The sequence below is a fragment of the Physeter macrocephalus genome, chromosome 7, assembly GCF_002837175.3.
Source record: "Physeter macrocephalus isolate SW-GA chromosome 7, ASM283717v5, whole genome shotgun sequence".
Classification (NCBI taxonomy): domain Eukaryota; kingdom Metazoa; phylum Chordata; class Mammalia; order Artiodactyla; family Physeteridae; genus Physeter; species Physeter macrocephalus.
In genome coordinates this window covers 143865564-143885261 of record NC_041220.1, presented here as the reverse complement: position 1 = coordinate 143885261, position 19698 = coordinate 143865564, and the positions used below count along the sequence as shown (strand labels likewise).

Here is a 19698-nt window from a genome sequence, read left to right as displayed (position 1 = left end):
TGTTGTGTGGAAATCATTTTGAAGTATGCCATGGTTTTGGCACCAGAGGAGAATTGCCTCCCCTAGTAAATGAAGCGTTATTATTCATTTGAGGCTTGGGGTTGAACACTTGACTAGATGGACCACTTTTTTCCTGCATTAACCCCAGAAGGTAAGACTGCAAGGCCAAGGCGCCAAGATTTTCCTAGACAGACAGTGTACCATACTTGGGAAAGAATGAATTATTTGTTCATTTCAAAACTGGATCAAGTTCTGGTTAGATGTGATAGTATTGCTTAGCTAAGTATGGATTCAAGGTAAAAACATTCTCATCTTAGGCTAATGTTGTTAGTCCCGCCTGATGTGTTTAACTAGATTGCAGAGTGGCTTTTTACTTCCTTATTAAATCTGCATAGAATTTTCCATACTCACATGTGGCTGGTCAACCTGTGCTTCCGACTTGCTCAGCTGGGTCTCTGCAGTCTTTCTGGGCCTCACTCTAGTACCGTTAAGTCTAGAATTCTCCTTTTCTTACTTCCTGACCTTTGGGAGTTATACTTGCTTGAGTCTCCAAAACCAGTCAGCTAGACACAGATACAGCTTTAGCTTTGTGTACCAACTTTGGGAATTGATGTAATTCTTGGAAACATAATACCCAGGTAACTCAAAACACAAAACCCAATTTGATATACAGATTGTTGGTGTGCAGTCTGGAACCTCCTTGTGAGTGGTAGACTGGGATTTGGAGTCTGTTCAGTAGCTTCTTGTACCCCCAGAGTCTCTTCAGTCGTACGTCAGTTGTGATCGAAGGAGGCAAAGTGATGGCTTTTCTTAGTCAGATGCCTCTGGAATCCAAACTTGGATTAACATTGCCAGTCCAAGATGTGAGACCTGGATGTGTATTTGGTCCTCAGTGTGTATTTATTGAGGGCCTTCTAGGGGTCAGCCTTGTGAAAACAGTAGTGACTGAGACAGATGAGTCTGCTGCCCTCTAGGGGGTTACAGTCTACTAGGGGAGACAGACGGTGAATTTCTGAAGGTAGTACTAATAACTAACACTTAGTGTGTGTAGTTAGTGTGTCAGACACTGGTTCTAAGCATTTTACATTCATTAATTGTTTGAGGGGGTACATTTGTTAGCCTCATTATTTCAGATGTGGAAGCTGAGACCAGGGGAGTTAAGACATTTTCCCAAGCTTACAGAGCCAGTAAATGGCTGAGCTGGAATTTGAACTCAAACAGTCTAGCTCCAGAGTCTGTACTCTGAAAGTAGGGATAAATCCTTGAAGGGAAAGAAAACCCAGGGTGATTTGAGAGAGCTGGGAGTGGGGGCTACTCTAAATAGAGGAGTAAGGGAAACTAATCTCAAAATTTGGTCTCAAAATTTGGAGGTGAAATTTGACCTGAAACTTGACCGATAAGGAGTAATGCACTCAAAGTAGCTGGAATAAGTTTGTTCTGGGCAGAGAGAACGGTCTAAAGGTTCTGAGGCAGGAAGGAGCTGGGTGTGTTTGCAGACCAAAGGAAGGCTAGTGTATCTGGGACAACAAGGCAGAAAGATGGCTGGGGGCCAAACTGGGAAGGTCCCTGCTGGCTGTGATCAAGATTTCAGATTTTACTCTGGGGACTATGGGAAGTCCTTGATAGGAATTAGCAGGGGCAGGACCTGATTTGATTACATTTTTATGCAGAAAGAGTTAAAAGGGTTTGAGTCCAAGCAGGGAGACTAGGCTGGGGGAAGATTACAAGTTCTGTTTTGGACGTAAGGTATGAGTGGCCCTCCTTGTATCTTTGTTTGCTTATTTACCAAAATAGAACTGAAATATCTCAGTGTTTAAAGAAAATGATGATAAACGGATTTAGTTTTGTCCCCCTCTCCCACTCCCAAACAGAAGCCCGTCCTCACTCCTGGCTTGGCTCTAGCTGTCCCTCTGCTGGAGTGCCTGTTGCCCTCACCACCTGTGATGTCACCTCTGGGAGCTCCTTCTTAATGTTGCCACTGACCCCCCCAACCCCCCACGTCTTCCCAGTCCCCTTCCATGGCACTATGTGATTTACTTACGTAGCACGTTTATTGCCTGGGCCCCTCTGCTAGTATATACATTTCCTGAAGGCAGAAATCTCTGTTTTGTGCATTGAGTCTCCCAAGCATCCAGATTGAAGAACAGTGCCTGGCTTGTGTTAGCTTCATGGTAGGAGCGCAGTAGGCATTTGATGACATTATCCTTTGGCTTCTACTTCAGTTACATTTGAAAAATTATGTGGGATCTGTCGCTCTGTCTGTGGCCCAAGTGCGGATGGAGCCTTTTAGAGTTTGAATTCTCCCCTCTACCTCAGTAGTGTCATGTTTGTTGAAATGGCACCATTTTGATTAAGTAAAAACTAATATATGCAATTTGAGGCATGATTTTCCTTTGTCTCAATTTGGTTTTGGCCATTTTTTTTCATATGGTTTAAGACTTTCATAATTTTCCCCTTCAAATATCATTTGGAATTTTTAAAGGCTTCAGAAGTTATTTCAACATTAATGTAGGAAATTTCTATGGTGGTAGTGATAATGAGAAATAAATTATATATACTAGAAAATATTTTTTAATATATTTTTGAAACCAGTTGCAGTTGTGACAGAGATCAGAAAGTTTTAATTATTTGTCACCAATAATAAAAATCATGTGAGCAAGAAGCAATTTGGTGTTGTGGAATGTCCATAAGCCTGGCCAGGGCACTTTGGCCCTAGCCTTCCCCGGTAATCATAGCCACCCTTTAATGTGTGTCCACTGTCTGCCAGACACTCTGCTGAATGCTCTTCAAATGGCTTTTTTTGTGTGTGTGTGGTACGCGGGCCTCTCACTGTTGTGGCCTCTCCCGTTGCGGAGCACAGGCTCCGGACGCGCAGGCTCAGCCGGCCATGGCTCACCGGGCCCAGCCACTCCGCGGCATGTGGGATCTTCCCGGACCGGGGCACAAACCCGTGTCCCCTGCATCGGCAGGCGGACTCTCAACCACTGCGCCACCAGGGAAGCCCCCCCAAATGGCATTTCTGATTCTTACGCTATCCCTCAAGGTTGCCATGACATCACCCATTCATAGGTGAGGAAACTGCGGTCCAGAGAGAAGTTAAACAACTTCAGAAGTTCAGGATCACAATAGTAAGCAGCGCAGTGGACATCAGACTTGGCCTCAGCCTGACTCCAGACACACCAGGCTGCTCCTTTCTGCCCGTGACTCCCTGTGTGCCCAGGGCCGTCTTCTCCCTTCTCCGCACCTCAGTTTTCCTAATTTTATTTAATTAATTAATTAATTAATTATTTTTTGGCTGCACCATGCGGCATGTGGGATCCTAGTTCCCTGACCAAGGATCGAACCGCCCCCTGTCCCCTGCATTGGAAGCGTGGAGTCTTACTCACTGGACTGCCAGGGAAGTCCCATCAGTTTTCCTACTTTTCAAATGAAGGGGTTAGATTTAAACTACGATGGAGATGTTTACAGCACTGACTCAGAAGGGCTCTAAGGGTCCTCATGGCTGCTCTGCTGCTGGCAGATCTTCAGTTCATCACACTTTTACTGAGCACCTCCTGTGCACCAGACAACAGTGTAAGATGCTTAGACGACGAAGGGCAGAAAACCTGGTCTGCCTCTTGGAATTAGCAGGATGGTGTGTTCCCCTAATAGCTTCAGACTTTGAGACTAGTGTGCTAAGTGCCCTGTTCAGCAGTAAACCTTTCCTATCATACCCTCATGTGTGAAGGGAAGTGCATCAAATCCCCTTGATTCCTTATAGGATGAAGTGCTCTGTTGTGCTTAGAGGCCAGGAACTCCACTGCTTTTTGTAAGATGGAAGTACGTAGTGGCTGCACAATGAAGCCAGTACTGATTTAAGGAAATATTCAGCTGTAAATGCTTCTGATACGAACAGAATCATTTTGGAGGACTGACTATGAGGGGCTCATTAACCCTATACATTTTTAACTCAACTTGAGAGTTTGGTTAACTTACTGTCTCTCCCTTAGGGTGAAACAGTCTCTTAGAGCCTACATTTTATCACCTGTAAAATCAGGATAGGGCCACTCTAGTAAAGTACTTAACAGAACATATATTAAACTTTAAACAAATGTTCGATGTTATCATGCTGCTGGAAATACAAGGTACTGTGTACTATGTTCATTTATACCTTCAAGGATGCTTATGGTTTTATTTATGTTCTTAATGGTGTTTTATTTTTAAATTTTTCTTTTTTTATAAATTTAACTTTTAAAAAGTATATATGAACAGTAAAGACTCTCCTGGCCATCTCTGTCCTCCATTCACCCAGATCCCATTCCTTACAAGTACAAACCACCATTTTAAGTTTCTTGTACATTCTTCCTACAGTTCTTTATGCAAATACAAGCAAATATGAGTATTTTTCTTATCCCTCCTTTCCCCACCAAGAGGTACTATAAATACATCATTCTGTGTGTCTTGCTTTTTTTCACTTGATAGTATGTCCTTATTTTTGTGAAAATGAGACCATCGAAGAATTTGCTTGCTCATAATTATTTCATAGCATAAAGGCTTTTCAGTCTCCATCAGCTGACCTGATTACTTTTCAGAGAAATTTACCTTTGGCAGATTTTTGCTTAGTCTAATTGTTGTGATTTCATTTTATTTTATTATTTATTTGTTTATTTATGGCTGCATTGGGTCTTTGTTGCTGCCTGCGGGCTTTTCTCTAGTTGTGGCGAGCGAGGGCTACTCTTCGTTGCGGCGTGCGGGCACTACTGTTCGTTGTGGCACGTGGGCTTCTCATCGTGGTGGCTTCTCTTGTTGCGGAGCACAGGCTCTAGGCGTGTGGGCAGTAGTTGTGGCACACAGGCTCAGTAGTTGTGGGTTGCGGGCTCTAGAGTGCAGGCTCAGTAGTTGTGGCTCACGGGCTCTAGAGCGCGGGCTCAGTAGTTGTGGCTCACGGGCTCTAGAGCGCAGGCTCAGTAGTTGTGGTGCATGGGCTTAGTTGCTCTGCAGCATGTGGAATCTTCCTGGACCAGGGCTCACACCTGTGTCCCCTGCATTGGCAGGCAGATTCTTAACCACTGCGCCACCAGGGAAGTCTGTTTTTGTGGTGTTTTAATCTTCCTTACTTACAGCCCTGCCAAGCTTTCCCCCCTTCCTCCTTCCCAGAAAAATAAGCAAAAATCCAACTCAAACCCTTACGTAGTAAGCACCCTCATGGAATGAAATTAAGGAAAAGTTTTGTTTCAATAAAACTGTAAATTTTGAAAGTCTTCATTACTTTAGCAAAAATATAGTTAAAAAAATAAAAATAGTAAAGTAATTGAAGGACAGTAACAGTATCATGAAGGATCTAAAATAGAGAAAGTGGTTGATGCTGTCAGAGGATAAAGTTGAATTCTACTTTTTTTCTACATGTAGTTGTTCTGGGCATGGGTAACTCAATATGTGCATCAGTATGGTAACTATAGTGGAGACGCTCCTGTGGTGTGGTGGTTGTTTGTTCAATTGTGAGACACCGTACATAAAATTACTTCTTCCAGATTCCTCTCCTGAAATCTGAATTGTAGTTTCCTTTGTGGAATTTCTTGTTGAAAGCACTTAAGAGTATACTGATTAATATTTGCTCACATGCTATCTGAAAGTAGTGGATGTTACTTCAAATACATTTTTTTTGGATGAAAGCAGAATTTTGTGAAATTAGTAATGGAGAATGATTGTGTATTCCTTTCCACCATTCACCCACTTACCTGATGTTTATTGAGGCCTGTTAATGTGCTAACTAGTGGGGAGATGGTGCTGAGTTAGACAGTAGATCCCAGTGTGCTACCTGCTCTCGGCCAGTATCCACATTTTGACTTCCTGTGTAGCAGTTGATGGATGAGCGTGGCGTTTGGAATGGGCGCTCTTGGGTTCAGGTCCGGATTCGGCCTTTTATTTATCTGGCGGCCTCAGGAACTTGAAACTCAGAGTCAGCTCTTCCTCTGCAGGTTGGGAACTCGCAGGGTTGTTTGAGTGCACGAGTCTGTGTGGAAGCGTGTACTCTACAGTGGCCTGTGGCACTGTCCTCATAAAATTCACACGTTGGTCACTCTTCTGATCCTTGCATTTTCTAGTTGCATTCTCCTCAACTGGATTTGGGGGATATTTGGTTTGGAGTTTGTGAGTCATGGAGATGATGACTATGCCTCTATCCTGTTTTATCATTTTTTCCCTAAGGTGCTTTCAGATACATTGTCTCATTTAATCATTAGGTTGGGGAGATATTTTTACTTTATAGATGAGGACTTCGTAAGTGATGACATTACACAGTAGAACAAGTGGGACTAACCACTGAAACCTACCCAGCGGCCTGTCCACTGCTCAGTACTGACCCTTGGACTGGAGAATCCTCTCTTCAGCACAGGAAGACCATTTGGTGAGAAGGAATTAAGAGTGCAGTCTCTAAACCATAGTCTTTTTTTTTTTTTTTTAATAATTTTTATTGGTGTGTAGTTGCTTTACAATGTTGTGTTAGTTTCTGCTGTACAGCAAAGTGAATCAGCTATATGTATACATATATCCCCTCTTTTTTGGTTTTCCTTCCCATTTAGGTCACCACAGAGCACTGAGTAGAGTTCCCTGTGTCTAAACCATAGTCTTTAGTTTCAGATTCTTGCTTCTCCACTATGGCTGTGTAACCTTAAGCAAGTAACTGGAATCTCTGTAATAATACACCAGAAGATTGGTTAAGTGCTATTGTAAAAGAAAAACAACAGCTGCTATATAACTATATAAAAACGTAATAAAATGTGGAAGACGTAGGCTGGGAATCTGTTAACAAATCATTCATCCTAAAGGAGAGAGGAAGCAAGAGGACCACCCATATAATTCCTCAATGAAAGGAACATAAGAGCAGGCGACAAGGCTAGGAAGCACTGCTTTGATTCAGTTTTACCTTTTTTCTTTCTTTCTTTCTTTCTTTTCTGATTTGAGCTTCCTGGACATATGACGGTGAGAGGTAGTGTGTGGCAGAGTTAAGAGCAGGTGCTCTGGAGCTGGGCAGCCTGGGTTCAGATCCTAGCACCCCCACTACAGGCTCTTAACTGCATTGTGCCTCAGTTTCCTTATCCTTCGGAAAAATGAGTTAATACATGTAAAAGATGAGCTTTAGATCAGTAATTACCACTTAGTAAGCAGTGCTTATCTTAAAGGGAACTTCTGAGCAGTTTCATCTGCAAGAGAACATCTGGAGACACAGGAATAGAAATGATCCGATCAGAGTAATTAAAGGCTTTTACTGAGCTGTGAGTCCTGAGCAGGGCACACTCAGCCTGAAGCTGTGAAGAGGAATCTTAAACATAAGGTAGGTGTTTGTCCTTTAGGGGAAGTGGAGAGCTAGGCTAGTAATGTTGGCAATGAGGGTTGTAACACACTATGGTTGTATTCTGTTTTATTTGGGAGAGGGCTCAGTGTTGGGCTCCTTTGTCAGGAGATTTAGAGACTCCCCTTTCATTGACTGGCTGGGCACCCCTTCCACGATTGAAGGTTTCTGAAAATTTGTAATGGATTTCTGGCGGGGCCTTCCTTGTCTCTTCCACTTTGCTACCTGAGGTGCTGGACGGGGTGTGGACTGTCTCTGCAGCACTGTTCCCAGCCCTTTGCCTAGGCTTGGCCATCACTGTTAGCTCTGCCAAGCTTGTAGAAAATCTTGTCACTCTTCCCAGCAAAGGCGCCACTCAATTTTTTTTTTAAATTTTTTTATTTGCGGTAAGCGGGCCTCTCACTGCTGTGGCCTCTCCCGTTGCGGAGCACAGGCTCCGGACGTGCAGGCTCAGCGGCCATGGCTCACGGGCCCAGCCGTTCCGCGGCATGTGGGATCTTCCCGGACCGGGGCACGAACCCGTGTCCCCTGCATCGGCAGGCAGACTCTCAACCACTGCGCCACCAGGGAAGCCCTGCCACTCTAATTTTTAAGCTTTTTTCTGGCTTTATTGAGGTATAATTGAAAAATAAAATTGTAATATGTTTAAAGTACACAACGTGATGATTTGGTATGTGTATACATTGTGAAATGATTCCCACAACCCAGTTATTTAACATAGCCATCACTAGTTGCACTTTTTAATTTTTATTTTATCTGGTGAGACCACCTTCTGTTTAATTAAGTGTGGCCTGATGGTGCCATTTCATTCTGGGTGCAAACCTTATGGAGCCCTCCCAGAGATGTTCATTCACCAGGTGATTGCCACCTGCGCCAAGCCAACCTGGAAGCACCTGCTTAGCTCTAAAAGCGTCACTCCCGTGAAGCTTTCCATCAGCGTCCTGGGGCAGCCCACTCCATCAGTGTCCCAGCGCTGCCATGACTGGGTGGCTTCAACAGCAAAAGTTTATCGTCTCAGTTCTGGAGACCGGAAGTGCAAGATCAGGGTGTCAGCAGGGCCGGTTCCTCTGAGGCTGTGAGGGGGCCTCTGTTCCAGGCCACTCCCCTGGCTGCTGGTTTGCTGGCAGTCTTTGGTGTTCCTTGGCTTGTAGATGCTTCACCTCAGCTCATCTCTACCTGCATCTTCACATGGCCTCTCCGTGTAGTCTTGTCTGCGTCCAAATGCCCCGTTTGTATGAGGGCACCAGTCATATTGGGTTAGGGGCCCACCCTGCTCCAGTGTGACATCATCTTAACTAATTACCTCTGCAGTGACCCTTTTTCCAGATAAGGTCACATTCTGAGGTGCTGGGAGTTAAGGCTTTAACATGAATTTGGGGGCGTCCAGTTCAACCCATAATACCCTCTCTCTGCTTTTTCTACCTCCCCCTGGACACTTTCGACCTGCTGATATGTAAGTAGATTTCTCTCATGGCACCAAGAGTATTTGATTACATTTATTTGTCTGTGGTCTCCTACTCATTTTGTAACTTTTTATCTCTGCTGCCTTGCACATGATGTGGAAAGTAGCTCTGGTGGAGATATATTAAGTACCTGGAGTTATAGAAATAGAGGAAGTTACTGCAGAGGTCACCTCTTATCTTGTTTTCCTATTGATGGTACCAAAGGCTCTCTGGAGTTGGCTGTGAGGTGGCCAGGGACACCAGCAGAGGCTGACACTTCTGTTACCGTATGAGCATGTTTGATACCTCCTGGTTTATTTTCCATGGTGTGATAGCTCATTATCACCTGGCAGTCTTTATGCTCTCTGAGATTGTTTGAAGAACATTTCGAAACGGAGAAGACCCTCTAGGTCTTCAGCATTCGCCTGACCCAGAGAATTTTGTTAACGGCCACCTTCTTGTTTCAGCCTTTGGTTTGAGTGTTCTGTTTTTAGGGATTCAAAAGTAAATCATGTGAATGGTTGGAATAGTTAGTAGAATGTCTGTGCCAGGAGGGAGGTGCCAAGAAGTAATTGCATCTGCTCCCAAAGCTTTAGAATTAGCTCATTAGATATGTTAGAGGAACAGAAATTTGTCTGGTTTCTGATCTGAGGTTTAGTTACATGTTAGTGAGGGTGCATTGTCCTGGGACTGAATACCTTTGCTAAGAAAGACTATTCCAGGGCACACTTTTTGTTATTTCCAGAATAAATAACATTCTAGGCAGAGTGGTATTTTCTGTGGTGTTAGTAGAAAGGGGAGGTTAATCTTAAAATATCCTGTCATCCCAATATCAGTCATATCTGTCTGAAAGAACATGCTGAAATTTGTTCATCTGAAGGCAGACAGAGACCCAGTTTATGAAAGGTCTGGAGACACTTTATTCTATGAGCAAGGAAAATTATGGAGCATTTCAGACACATATGAAATAGAATATTTCGTATGTGTCTGCTTTATCCTTCATCCAGCTTCAGCAGTTATTAACTCATGGCCAGTCTTGTTTATTTTGTGTAACCTTACTCTCCCTCGATCCCATATAAGTTTCAGGCAAATTTCAGGTGTCATATTATTTCATCCATAAATATTTCTGTATGTATCTAATATAACCATAATAATATCACAGCTAAAGTTTTTAACAGTAATTCCTTAATGCCATCCAAGTCCAGTTAGTGTTCAAATTTCTAATTGTCTTGAATGTCATTTTTAGATTTTTATTTTACAGTTTACTTGAATCAGGATCTGGCAGAGATCCTCCTGTTACCTGTCGGGTTTTAAGCAGGGGAATGAATGACATGATCTGACTTATATTTTGAAACTCTCTCTGGCCTCACTGTGAAAAATGGATCGGTGTGGGGGTTGCTAGGAGACTGGAAGTGGAGAAACTAGTTAGGAGGCTACTGTGTGTCCAGGAGGTGAGTGGTAATTATCTAGATTAGAGTGATGTGGTGGAGATGGAGAAGAGTGGGTGAATGCGAGATGTCATCTGGGCAGGCCGAGCTTGTTTGTCATGGCTCAGCCAGACTTTTGGGTTCTGCTGGGTGTGTATGTTTGTTTATTTGAAAGTATTGTTCCCAGAGAATTCATTGATTTCAGTATCAACATTTTAAGTTTAGTGAAATCTTAAAATTTTTACACAGGTTAAATTACAGCAACTTTATGGAATATTGAGATAGAGGAACATTAATCCGTACTTCTCTTGAATCAATTTATTCAACTTTAATACAGCTTATTTGCCATTATATCATCTTGTTTATATGTGACTACAGTGATAACTGTAGTTGTTAACTTTATATAATAGAATAGGAAATTTATAGTTTTGCACTTAAACATGTTATAGTCTCGTGTATTATGCTAAAGAATATTCATAGTTTCATAATACTGTATTGAGCAGATTATGTTATGGCCATTCATATATTGTTGGATGTTGATCTTTTAAAATTATTTTATTTTAAAATTATTCTAAATAATGTTGCAGGAAGTTTTTTTTGCATCTGTATTTTTTCCATTTCTTTTTTAAAAAATCTGGATTAAGTAATGACTCCTTTGTAGAGATGTTCCTAGAAAAATTTGCTGTCTTAACACACACTTAAAAACGACATCAATGAAACCTGAAGCCATTATTGACAAAAACCAAGTACAGGCTTTTTTTTTTTTCTTAAAAGAGTGTCTCTCTCTCTCTCTCTCTCTCTTTATTTATTTGGTTGTGCTGGGTCTCTTAGTTGTGGCAGGCAGGTTCCTTAGTTGTGGCACACGGGCTCCTTAGTTGTGGCATGCAAACTCTTAGTTGTGGCATGCATGTGGGATCTAGTTCCCTGGGCAGGGATCGAACCTGGGCCCCCTGCATTGGGAGGGCAGAGTCCTAGCCGCTGCGCCACCGAGGAAGTCCCCAAGTACAGGTTTTGTACTTTAAAAGTTGGAATTATGTTTATTCTTGGTTATTGGGCTCAGAATATGTATACTTTGATTTAAGTTTATAGACTTCCTTATTGAAGGAAGACCCAATGCATATCTGGTCTTCAGTCTTTATCTTCTCCCATTCATATGGCAATTTGTAACAAAATGAGAGCAATCTCTGCCTTATCATCAGCATGTTGGTTTTACAAAGATTCTTTTCTTTCAGTCAGCTCTGGGAAGCAGGAAGCAGCTATAGTTGCCTCTAAAATGTTCCCCTGTGTCCTTATTTACTGATGAAAATGGGTTAAAATTAGGACTCATTTGATAATAGAGAACTCATAATACTGTATATCCTTTTGTCTTTTGAAAAAAAATTTTGGCCACACCGCATGGCATGTGGGTCCCCAACCAGGGGTCGAACCTGAGCCCCCTGCAGTGGAAGAGTGAAGTCTTAACCACTGGACCGTCAGGGAGTCCCTTTTTTGTTTTTTTTGAAACGCTGAAGTGGAACATTTTTATCATTGGCTCAGAATGGTCAGCTTCTTTTATATTTAATGAAGAAATGTCAGACAACCATTAATAATGTTTTGTTCTTCGGGTCCTTCTTTTAGAACAAACTAGTTAAAGTAAACAGATGACACTAAACATTTTAAAGGATATGTTCAGAGAAGGGTAAGTTTTAAAGACTCCGTTTAGGTCATTGGTTTACTTATTCTGTTTTATTGCCTTTTAATCACTGATTGTTTTCATACTTTGTCTTTAAGTCCTTGAAATAGTGTCACTTCAAGTATGCTCTTACTTCTATCATATCTTTAGATTTCAGAAAAGCAATATCCAAATTGATCTTTTTCTTTAAAAAAATGTTCAACTGATTCTTTGGCTGTCGGTACCACAAAATATATATTTTTAATAAACAATTCTTTAAAGCCTTACTATTCAAATTGCTGTCTGAGTCCAGTGGCATTGGTATCAGTTGGGAGCTCATGAGACATGCAGGATCTCAGGCCCCATCTCAGACCTACTGGATATGAATTTGTATCTTAACATGATTCTTAGGTGATTCATATGCACATTAAAAAGCTAATAGTGCCAGCCCCAGATTCCTGGTTGGATCCTCCTGTTCAAGGCATCTATGCCGTCAGTTCCATCCCTTCCCATCCCTTTGGGAACATTGTTTCCTCTCACTGTCACCATCATCATCATTTACAACATATCTTAGAGGTTAAGAACAGGAGTTCTGCATCCAGGAGGGCTGCATTAGAATCCCAGCTATGTTAACTTCCTAGCTGGGTGACCTAAGTTCCCTTATCTGTAAAGTGAGGAAAACAATGGTATATTGACAAATAGGGGAGGTGAGAGGATCAAATACAGGTAAAGAACAATGTCTAGCATACAATTCTGGCTGCTTTCATTCTTCTTCCCCTTATCACAAACATTATTTTAGATATCTATTGCAGCATAACAAACCATCCCAGGACTTTGCAGCTTAAAATAATTATTTTATTATTCATATTTCATGATTTTGTGGGTCAGGAATTTAGGCAAGGCTCAACTGGGCAGTTCTGTTCTATGTGGCATCTACTGAGGTCACTTGATGACTTTCATGTTTTTTAATTGTTATTTTAATTAAGTTGTATATTCTGGATGTAAATCTTTTCTCAGATATATGATTTGTGATTTTTTTTTCCATTTTATGGGTTGTCTTTTCACTTTTTTATGTATCCTTTGAAAGCACAAGTGTTTTTAATTTTTAGGAAGTCCAGTTTATCTTTTTCCTTTTGTTGCTATCCTTTTGGTGTCATATAAGACTTTGCCTAAACCAGGGTCTCTTAGATTCACTCCTTTACTTTCTTGTAAGTATTCTATAGTTTTTGCTGTTACATTTAGGTCTGTGTTCCGTTTGGACTGAATTTTTGTACACAGTGTAAGAAGGAGCACCGTTTACTTTTTTAGTTGCTAATTTAATCACCTCTTTTAAATCCCTACGTTGCTTATCCTCTGTGGCTTGAGGAACTGTTGTTCACTGACTCGCCATTAAAACTCTCTGCCTGTGGGTTCTGAGACTACTTCCCATCTTGTGTCTTTATCCTTTCCTCCTTGTTCTAAATTCATTCAAGGTTTTTAGTTGCGCACCAGCTCTGTGGCAGAAACGGTCCTCACTCGCCATTTAAACTCTCTGCCTGTGGGTTCTGAGACTACTTCCCATCTTGTGTCTTTATCCTTTCCCTCTTGTTCTAAATTCATTCAAGGTTTTTAGTTGCGTACCAGCTCTATGGCAGTAACGGTTCTCACTCGCCATTAAAACTCTCTGCCTGTGGGTTCTGAGACTACTTCCCATCTTGTGTCTTTATCCTTTCCTCCTTGTTCTAAATTCATTCAAGGTTTTTAGTTGCGTACCAGCTCTATGGCAGTAACGGTTCTCACTCGCCATTAAAACTCTCTGCCTGTGGGTTCTGAGACTACTTCCCATCTTGTGTCTTTATCCTTTCCTCCTTGTTCTAAATTCATTCAAGGTTTTTAGTTGCGCACCAGCTCTGTGGCAGAAACGGTTCTGGGCGCTGGTTCTGCTCCCTTTTCTCAGCTTGCATGCTTCTGCTGGTCAGTCTCCTCTCCTCTCCTGGCCCCACCTCTGTGCTGATGCTTCCAGATCAGCACCTCTGCCTTCCTCAGTGAGTCTGTCTCCACTTCTGGACTGTGAGTCCGGCTTCCTCAAAGTGAGGACTACATCTGATTAATTTTGTACCCAGCACAGTGACTGGACGTAGATGCTCAGTAAACATTGCATGTATATATTGTTAAAGCTGTCATTCAGTGGGTTATAAAAGCAGAATGAACTATTTGTATGATTAGTAAAGGTGCTATTTAGAGATTTATAGTTAAAAGATGAATATAATTTAGTATGTTCAAACAGCATTTCAAATAAAAGATTGGGATTAAAAAGAGTGTTAAGTTGGACTTCCCTGGTGGTCCACTGGTTAAGACTCTGAGCTCCCCATGCAGGGGGCCTGGGTTCAATCCCTGGTCAGGGAACTATATCCTGCATGCCGCAACTAAAGGATCCCCCATGCTGCAACTAAAAGATTCCCTCATGCTGCAACTAAAGATCCCGCACGCCGCGACAAAGATGCCGCATGTTGCAACCAAGACCTGGCGCAGCCAAATAAATAAATAAGTATTTTAAAAAAAAAAAAAGACTGTAAAGTAAGTAGCCATATTAGCAGACGTTTAAATTTGAGCCATTTGGGCATCTTTTCAGGTTATTCACAAGCTCAAGGACATGCTGACATTTTCAGAGCCTCCTGTTTCTGTTCTTTGAACCAAGAAGGTGATGTTGATGAAGAGCATTTCCCTTTGCATGAATACAGACGTGTGAGCGGCTTCTCTCCTTTGTGGCGAATGTGTGGCGAATCCTTTGCAGAGTTGCCACCAGTACTTTTTGGGGACAATATCATGAATCAGATTTCTCCAGAAATGAACTCTGCTGCTTTTAGAAGATCCTGTCTGTTTGGGACAATATGATGACTTTAAACTATATTGTGGTCAAAGTTTTCATACCTAATTATATTTTTTCAGTTTGTCAGAGGATATACTAGCTTTTTTAGATTGTTTTCCTGTTGTCTGCTGAAGAACAGTGGCAAGGACAAAAACTGCCCTTGGTTGGTGGAAGGGTGGGCGATGGCTGATCAGCCACGTGCCTCAGAAGCCACAAAGAAGCATCACACGTCATGGCTCTGACTGGTCAGTCAGTCAGGGCATCCTCATGCTGGAGATTGTATTTATCAGGCTGATGGTCTCATTATGAAATGCTACTGGACATTGATTCAAAAACAATACTGTCTTTTGTTTTGATTCTGTAGGAACCTGGAAAGATTGTGCAATGAATGGTGATACTCAGGCTGCAGTGGTGACCTCACCACCCCCGACCACAGCCCCTCACAAAGAGAGGTATTTCGACAGAGTGGATGAGAACAATCCAGAATACTTGCGAGAGAGGAACATGGCACCAGACCTTCGCCAGGACTTCAATATGATGGAGCAGAAAAAGAGGGTGTCCATGATTCTGCAGAGTCCCGTAAGAGAAGCTTTGTCTCTGACCAAGTGTCCTCTTTCTTCTTCCATTACTTCAGCTCTTATGCTCTGTTGTATGTGTCATAGTCCGTTTACCTTAGCACAGGAAATCAGTGCCTTGTATATATATGTGTATGGCTGTTAAAGAGTTCAGTTTAGTTCAAGTTATCAGACACACAAATGAAAAATCTTCAGTATCATAAAGGATAGGAGGTGTTCATTTCTCCTTTTCACTCTCTCACTGCTTCGCCAGAGAGTCTATATATTGCGACCATTTGAAAATTACTCTTTCCTCCAAAACACCTAGCTTGGTGCTGGGCACTTAGTAGGTCTCAGCAACACCTGATTGTTGGTTGGTTTTACCTTTAGTTATGGTCGGCATTTGAACCACAATCACGCCCAACTGTCTTGTGTTTGCATCTTTAGGTAAAGTAGTGCTGTTTTCATAGTTTTTTCATGTTGATGCTGCTGCCTTGGTGTGTGCTTCATTCTTTTTATCCTTTTAATCTGTTCTTGTTTTATTTCCTTAATATTTTGGGGTGTCACTTAGCAGATAATTCATTTGAGTTATTTTTTAAAATGTTGATCATCTCTGTCTGCAAGGAACTGGGTACTTAGCATACAAAGCTTATTTGTTTGGTGGTTATTATTATTCATATATTATTCCTCAATAATATAACTTACAGTAAAGTACACAAGTCTTAGGTATACAGCTTGATGAATTTTGACATACGTATAACACCTGTGTAAACGCCCAGATCAAGTCCCAGACTTTACCTTCTAGTCGAAGGAGATAACCAAGGAGCAACAAATAGAAGCACAGTGCAGGAAACCACTGGATTATTAGATTGAGTGTGACTGGGTAGAACAAACCTCTCTGAGTGAGGAAGATTTGATCAGAACTCTGAATGACAGGAAGGAGCCGGCCATGCAGGGATGGGGGAGAAGAAGACATGAAATTCCCAGGACGGGAATGTGCTTGAAGAGTCCAAGGGCAGCCAGTGTGGTCTGGGCATAGGAAGCGGGAGTGCGGGGTGCGTGAAGTTGGAGAGGGAGGAAGGGGCAGTTGCCTCAGAGGCTGTGTCAGCCCAGCTCAGGGTACGGTGCAGACGGGAACGGCACACTTCAGTCTTTGAGTGACTCATTCTGGGTTGGTATACAGAGAGCACCGTAGAGGGCAAGAGAGTAAGCTGTCTTCCAAGTAAGAGGTAGTGGTAGCTTGGGCCAGAGTGGTGGTGGTAGAGGCGGAGAGAGATAAACTCATTTGTGTTCTGTGTTGAAGGCGGAATAAATAGGACTTGCTGATGGATGGGGAGGAAGAGGTGAGAGGGAAAAAAAAAAGAATCAGGATAACATCTAGACTTGGCTTGAGCAGTTTTCCTGTGTAAAAGCAACAAGAAAGCAAGTGAAAATCACTAAGGATAGAGTGAAGAAGCTAAACTTTCAGTACCGAGTATGTGCCAGGCACTGTGCTGGGAGCACTGCGGACGCCAAGTCCCTACCCACAGGGGTCAAGAACACAGCATCAAAATGTTACTGACCCACATGCCCTGTGGGGTCTGGGAACAGAGAAAGGACCCTAGAGGAAAGACTGGTAAGGCCTGGGCTTTACTGAGTAGAATGTACCCGGTGTTGTTTTTTTGGTTTTAGGAGCGTGGATCGTTCAACTGCAGTAAGGAGTGGGAAGGCCCACCCTGTGTGTACAGATGCTGACAGTTGGGAGATGTGAGAGGGAACCTGGGGAAGTGGCCTTCAGGCTGATTCTCTGTGCTCAGTGGCATAACAGGTGGAGGCATCTGCTTAGAATGGACACAGGGAGTGGTGCAGGGAAGGCGTGAAGAGTAGGCGAGCGGTGGGCAAGAAAAGTCAAGAATGGTCCCTGGGTTAATGTCCCGGGTGCACTCAGGTCAGTGGCCATGGACTTAGAGTGAGACAGTGCGGTACGGTCTTCGTTTTTGTCCCCCAGCCACTTTCAGCAGCGTGAACAGAGAGGGTGTGAGGAGTTGAACTTAACCTGGGGGTGGGATTTTGCCAAATGAAATGGTAGAGAGTTGAAGTTGTAAGCAAGGGAATGGCTGTAGTTTTAAACCAAGGGCCTAAGCTGAGTGAGAGAGGTCAGGACACAGGGAAGGTACGGGATGGTGATAAGGTCTTAGGATCAAGACGGGGTTGAAGAGAGGGTGAGCTGGACACTAGGAGAGGGTGTTTGGAGAGCACGTGCTTGGCTCTGAGACTGAAGAGGGGCCCAGTTACTAGAAATGAGCTGGTCTCTAGGGCATGACCATGGAAATAGGAGGCCGGGGTGAATTGGATGACACGGTCGTCGGAGCAGAGGCGATCAGGGAGCTGAGAGGGGAGGGTGTGGATATTTAACCATCCGGAGTTAGGACCAAGCAAGCAGGCAAGGTCATTGGCTGGTGACTGCTGGTTGAGGAAAGAGTCTGGGGTCCAGATGGGTGGCTCCAGGCCTCACTCACTGGTGGTTGCTAAGCGCAGCTCCATACTGTACATATAGGTCATCTGGAATGCTGTTGATACAGAGGGTCCTTTGTACTGTGGAGTTTTTCTTTTTGTGTTTTCCTTACTAAGTTTTAAGTTCCTGATGGCAAAGCCATTTTCTTCCTATGTGTCCTCAGTGCCTAGAACAGTGTCAGGTGTTGTAAGGTGACTCAGGGTATTTAATCAGTCCCCTACCGTTTAAAATGTAGACTGTTACCTGTTTTCCCTTTTATTGGTAATGCTGGAATGAGCATCCTTTTGAATAAGTCTTTGAGCACATCTGTGATTAGTTCCTTATAAAAGATTCCTAGGAATAGGATGCCTGTTCAAATTTTTAAGCTTTTATCTTGTTAAATTACTGTCCAGAAAGAATGTACTTATTTATGCTCCAGGTCGTGATATATGAGAATATCCATTTGCCTTTCCAGCACTGGATGAAAACAAACAGAAAATTGGTCTGTGTGATAGTTACCCCTGCCTTCTCAAGGAACAGAAAAGAAGCGATAGCTCATTGTTTTAATTTGCCTTTTATTAGGCTTTCTGTGAAGAATTGGAATCAATGATACAGGAACAATTTAAGAAGGGGAAGAATCCCACAGGCCTATTGGCATTACAGCAGATTGCAGATTTTATGACCACGAATGTACCGAATGTCTACCCGGCAGCTCCGCAAGGGGGGATGGCTGCCTTAAACATGAGTGAGTAGTTCCTGACTTGGTATACATTCTCTGTGATTTTCCGGGTAAAATTTCCTAACATTTTCCAATGTGAAATAGATGAGCACACACTATGTAATACATAGAATTGATTTTTTTTTTTTAAATTGAGTTTTAGTTGTAGTAAAAGATAGGCCTAAAAATGTCTTGACTATAGAGGGCTCCTTTTTTATGAGCCAGTGAGACTGTTATTTCTCAGGCAGGTAACTTTTTATGTGGCTTCTCAGACCCTTTATGAATTAAAAAAAAAACTAATCAGAAATAATGCTTGGGGCTTCGCTGGTGGCGCAGTGGTTGAGAATCTGCCTGCTAATGCAGGGGACACGGGTTTGAGCCCTGGTCTGGGAGGATCCCACATGCCACGGAGCAGCTAGGCCCGTGAGCCACAGCTACTGAGCCTGCGCGTCTGGAGCCTGTGCTCCGCAACAAGAGAGGGCGCGATAGTGAGAGGGCCTGCGCACCGCGATGAAGAGTGGCCCCTGCTTGGCGCAACTAGAGAAAGCCCTCGCACAGAAACGAAGGCCCAACACAGCAAAAATAAATAAATTAATAAAATGTTTAAGAAATAATGCTTGGGGAGTAGCACATTGATTTTGCCTGAACTTATTTCAGTCAAGCCAACATTTCTTTCTTTTAAAAAATAAATTTATTTATTTCATTTTATTTTAAAAATTTTTGGCTGTGTTGGGTCTTTGTTGCTGCACGCGGGCTTTCTCTGGTAGTGGCGAGCGGGGGCTACTCTTGGTTGCGGTGCGTGGGCTTCTCATTGCGGTGGTTTCTCTTGTTGTGGAGCACAGGTTCTAGGCGCGCGGGCTTCAGTAGTTGTGGCTCATGGTCTCTAGAGCGCTGGCTCAGTAGTTGTGGTGTGTGGGCTTAGTTGCTCCGCGGCACGTGGGATCTTCCCGGACCAGGGCTCAAACCCGTGTCCCCTGCATTGGCAGGCGGATTCTTAACCACTGTGCCACCAGGGAAGCCCCAAGCCCACATTTCTTATCCACCATTCCTCATTGCTGTTTGCAAATGAATGAGAAACAGAAAAATTCCAAAAGAAAGCCAGAAGAAAAATGTTGGATGGGTGAATGTGAGCAAAGTTAGTTGTGCAGGGATGGCGCTTTGCCATGCCTGTTGAATTTGTAAACGTTAACGTGGCAAGGTGGAGCCCAGGGTACCTTGAGCATCAGCTAATGTGACCTACTGTGTACTGTGCCCT

The 19698-nt window shown here is 42.9% G+C and overlaps 1 protein-coding gene across 7 annotated transcripts in view; it reads left to right on the top strand.

The window, feature by feature from the left end:
- The window catches only part of LOC102994025 (alpha-adducin), a 74203-nt gene that overhangs the window by 22606 nt on the left and 31899 nt on the right, over positions 1–19698 (top strand). For all 7 annotated transcript variants that reach the window (XM_028492416.2, XM_055086259.1, XM_028492418.2 and 4 more), the window contains 2 exons: positions 15063–15277; positions 18308–18470. In XM_028492416.2, the coding sequence (XP_028348217.1) occupies positions 15083–15277; positions 18308–18470 (358 nt within the window). In that variant the 5' untranslated portion in view covers positions 15063–15082. The remainder of the gene's footprint in view (positions 1–15062; positions 15278–18307; positions 18471–19698) is intronic.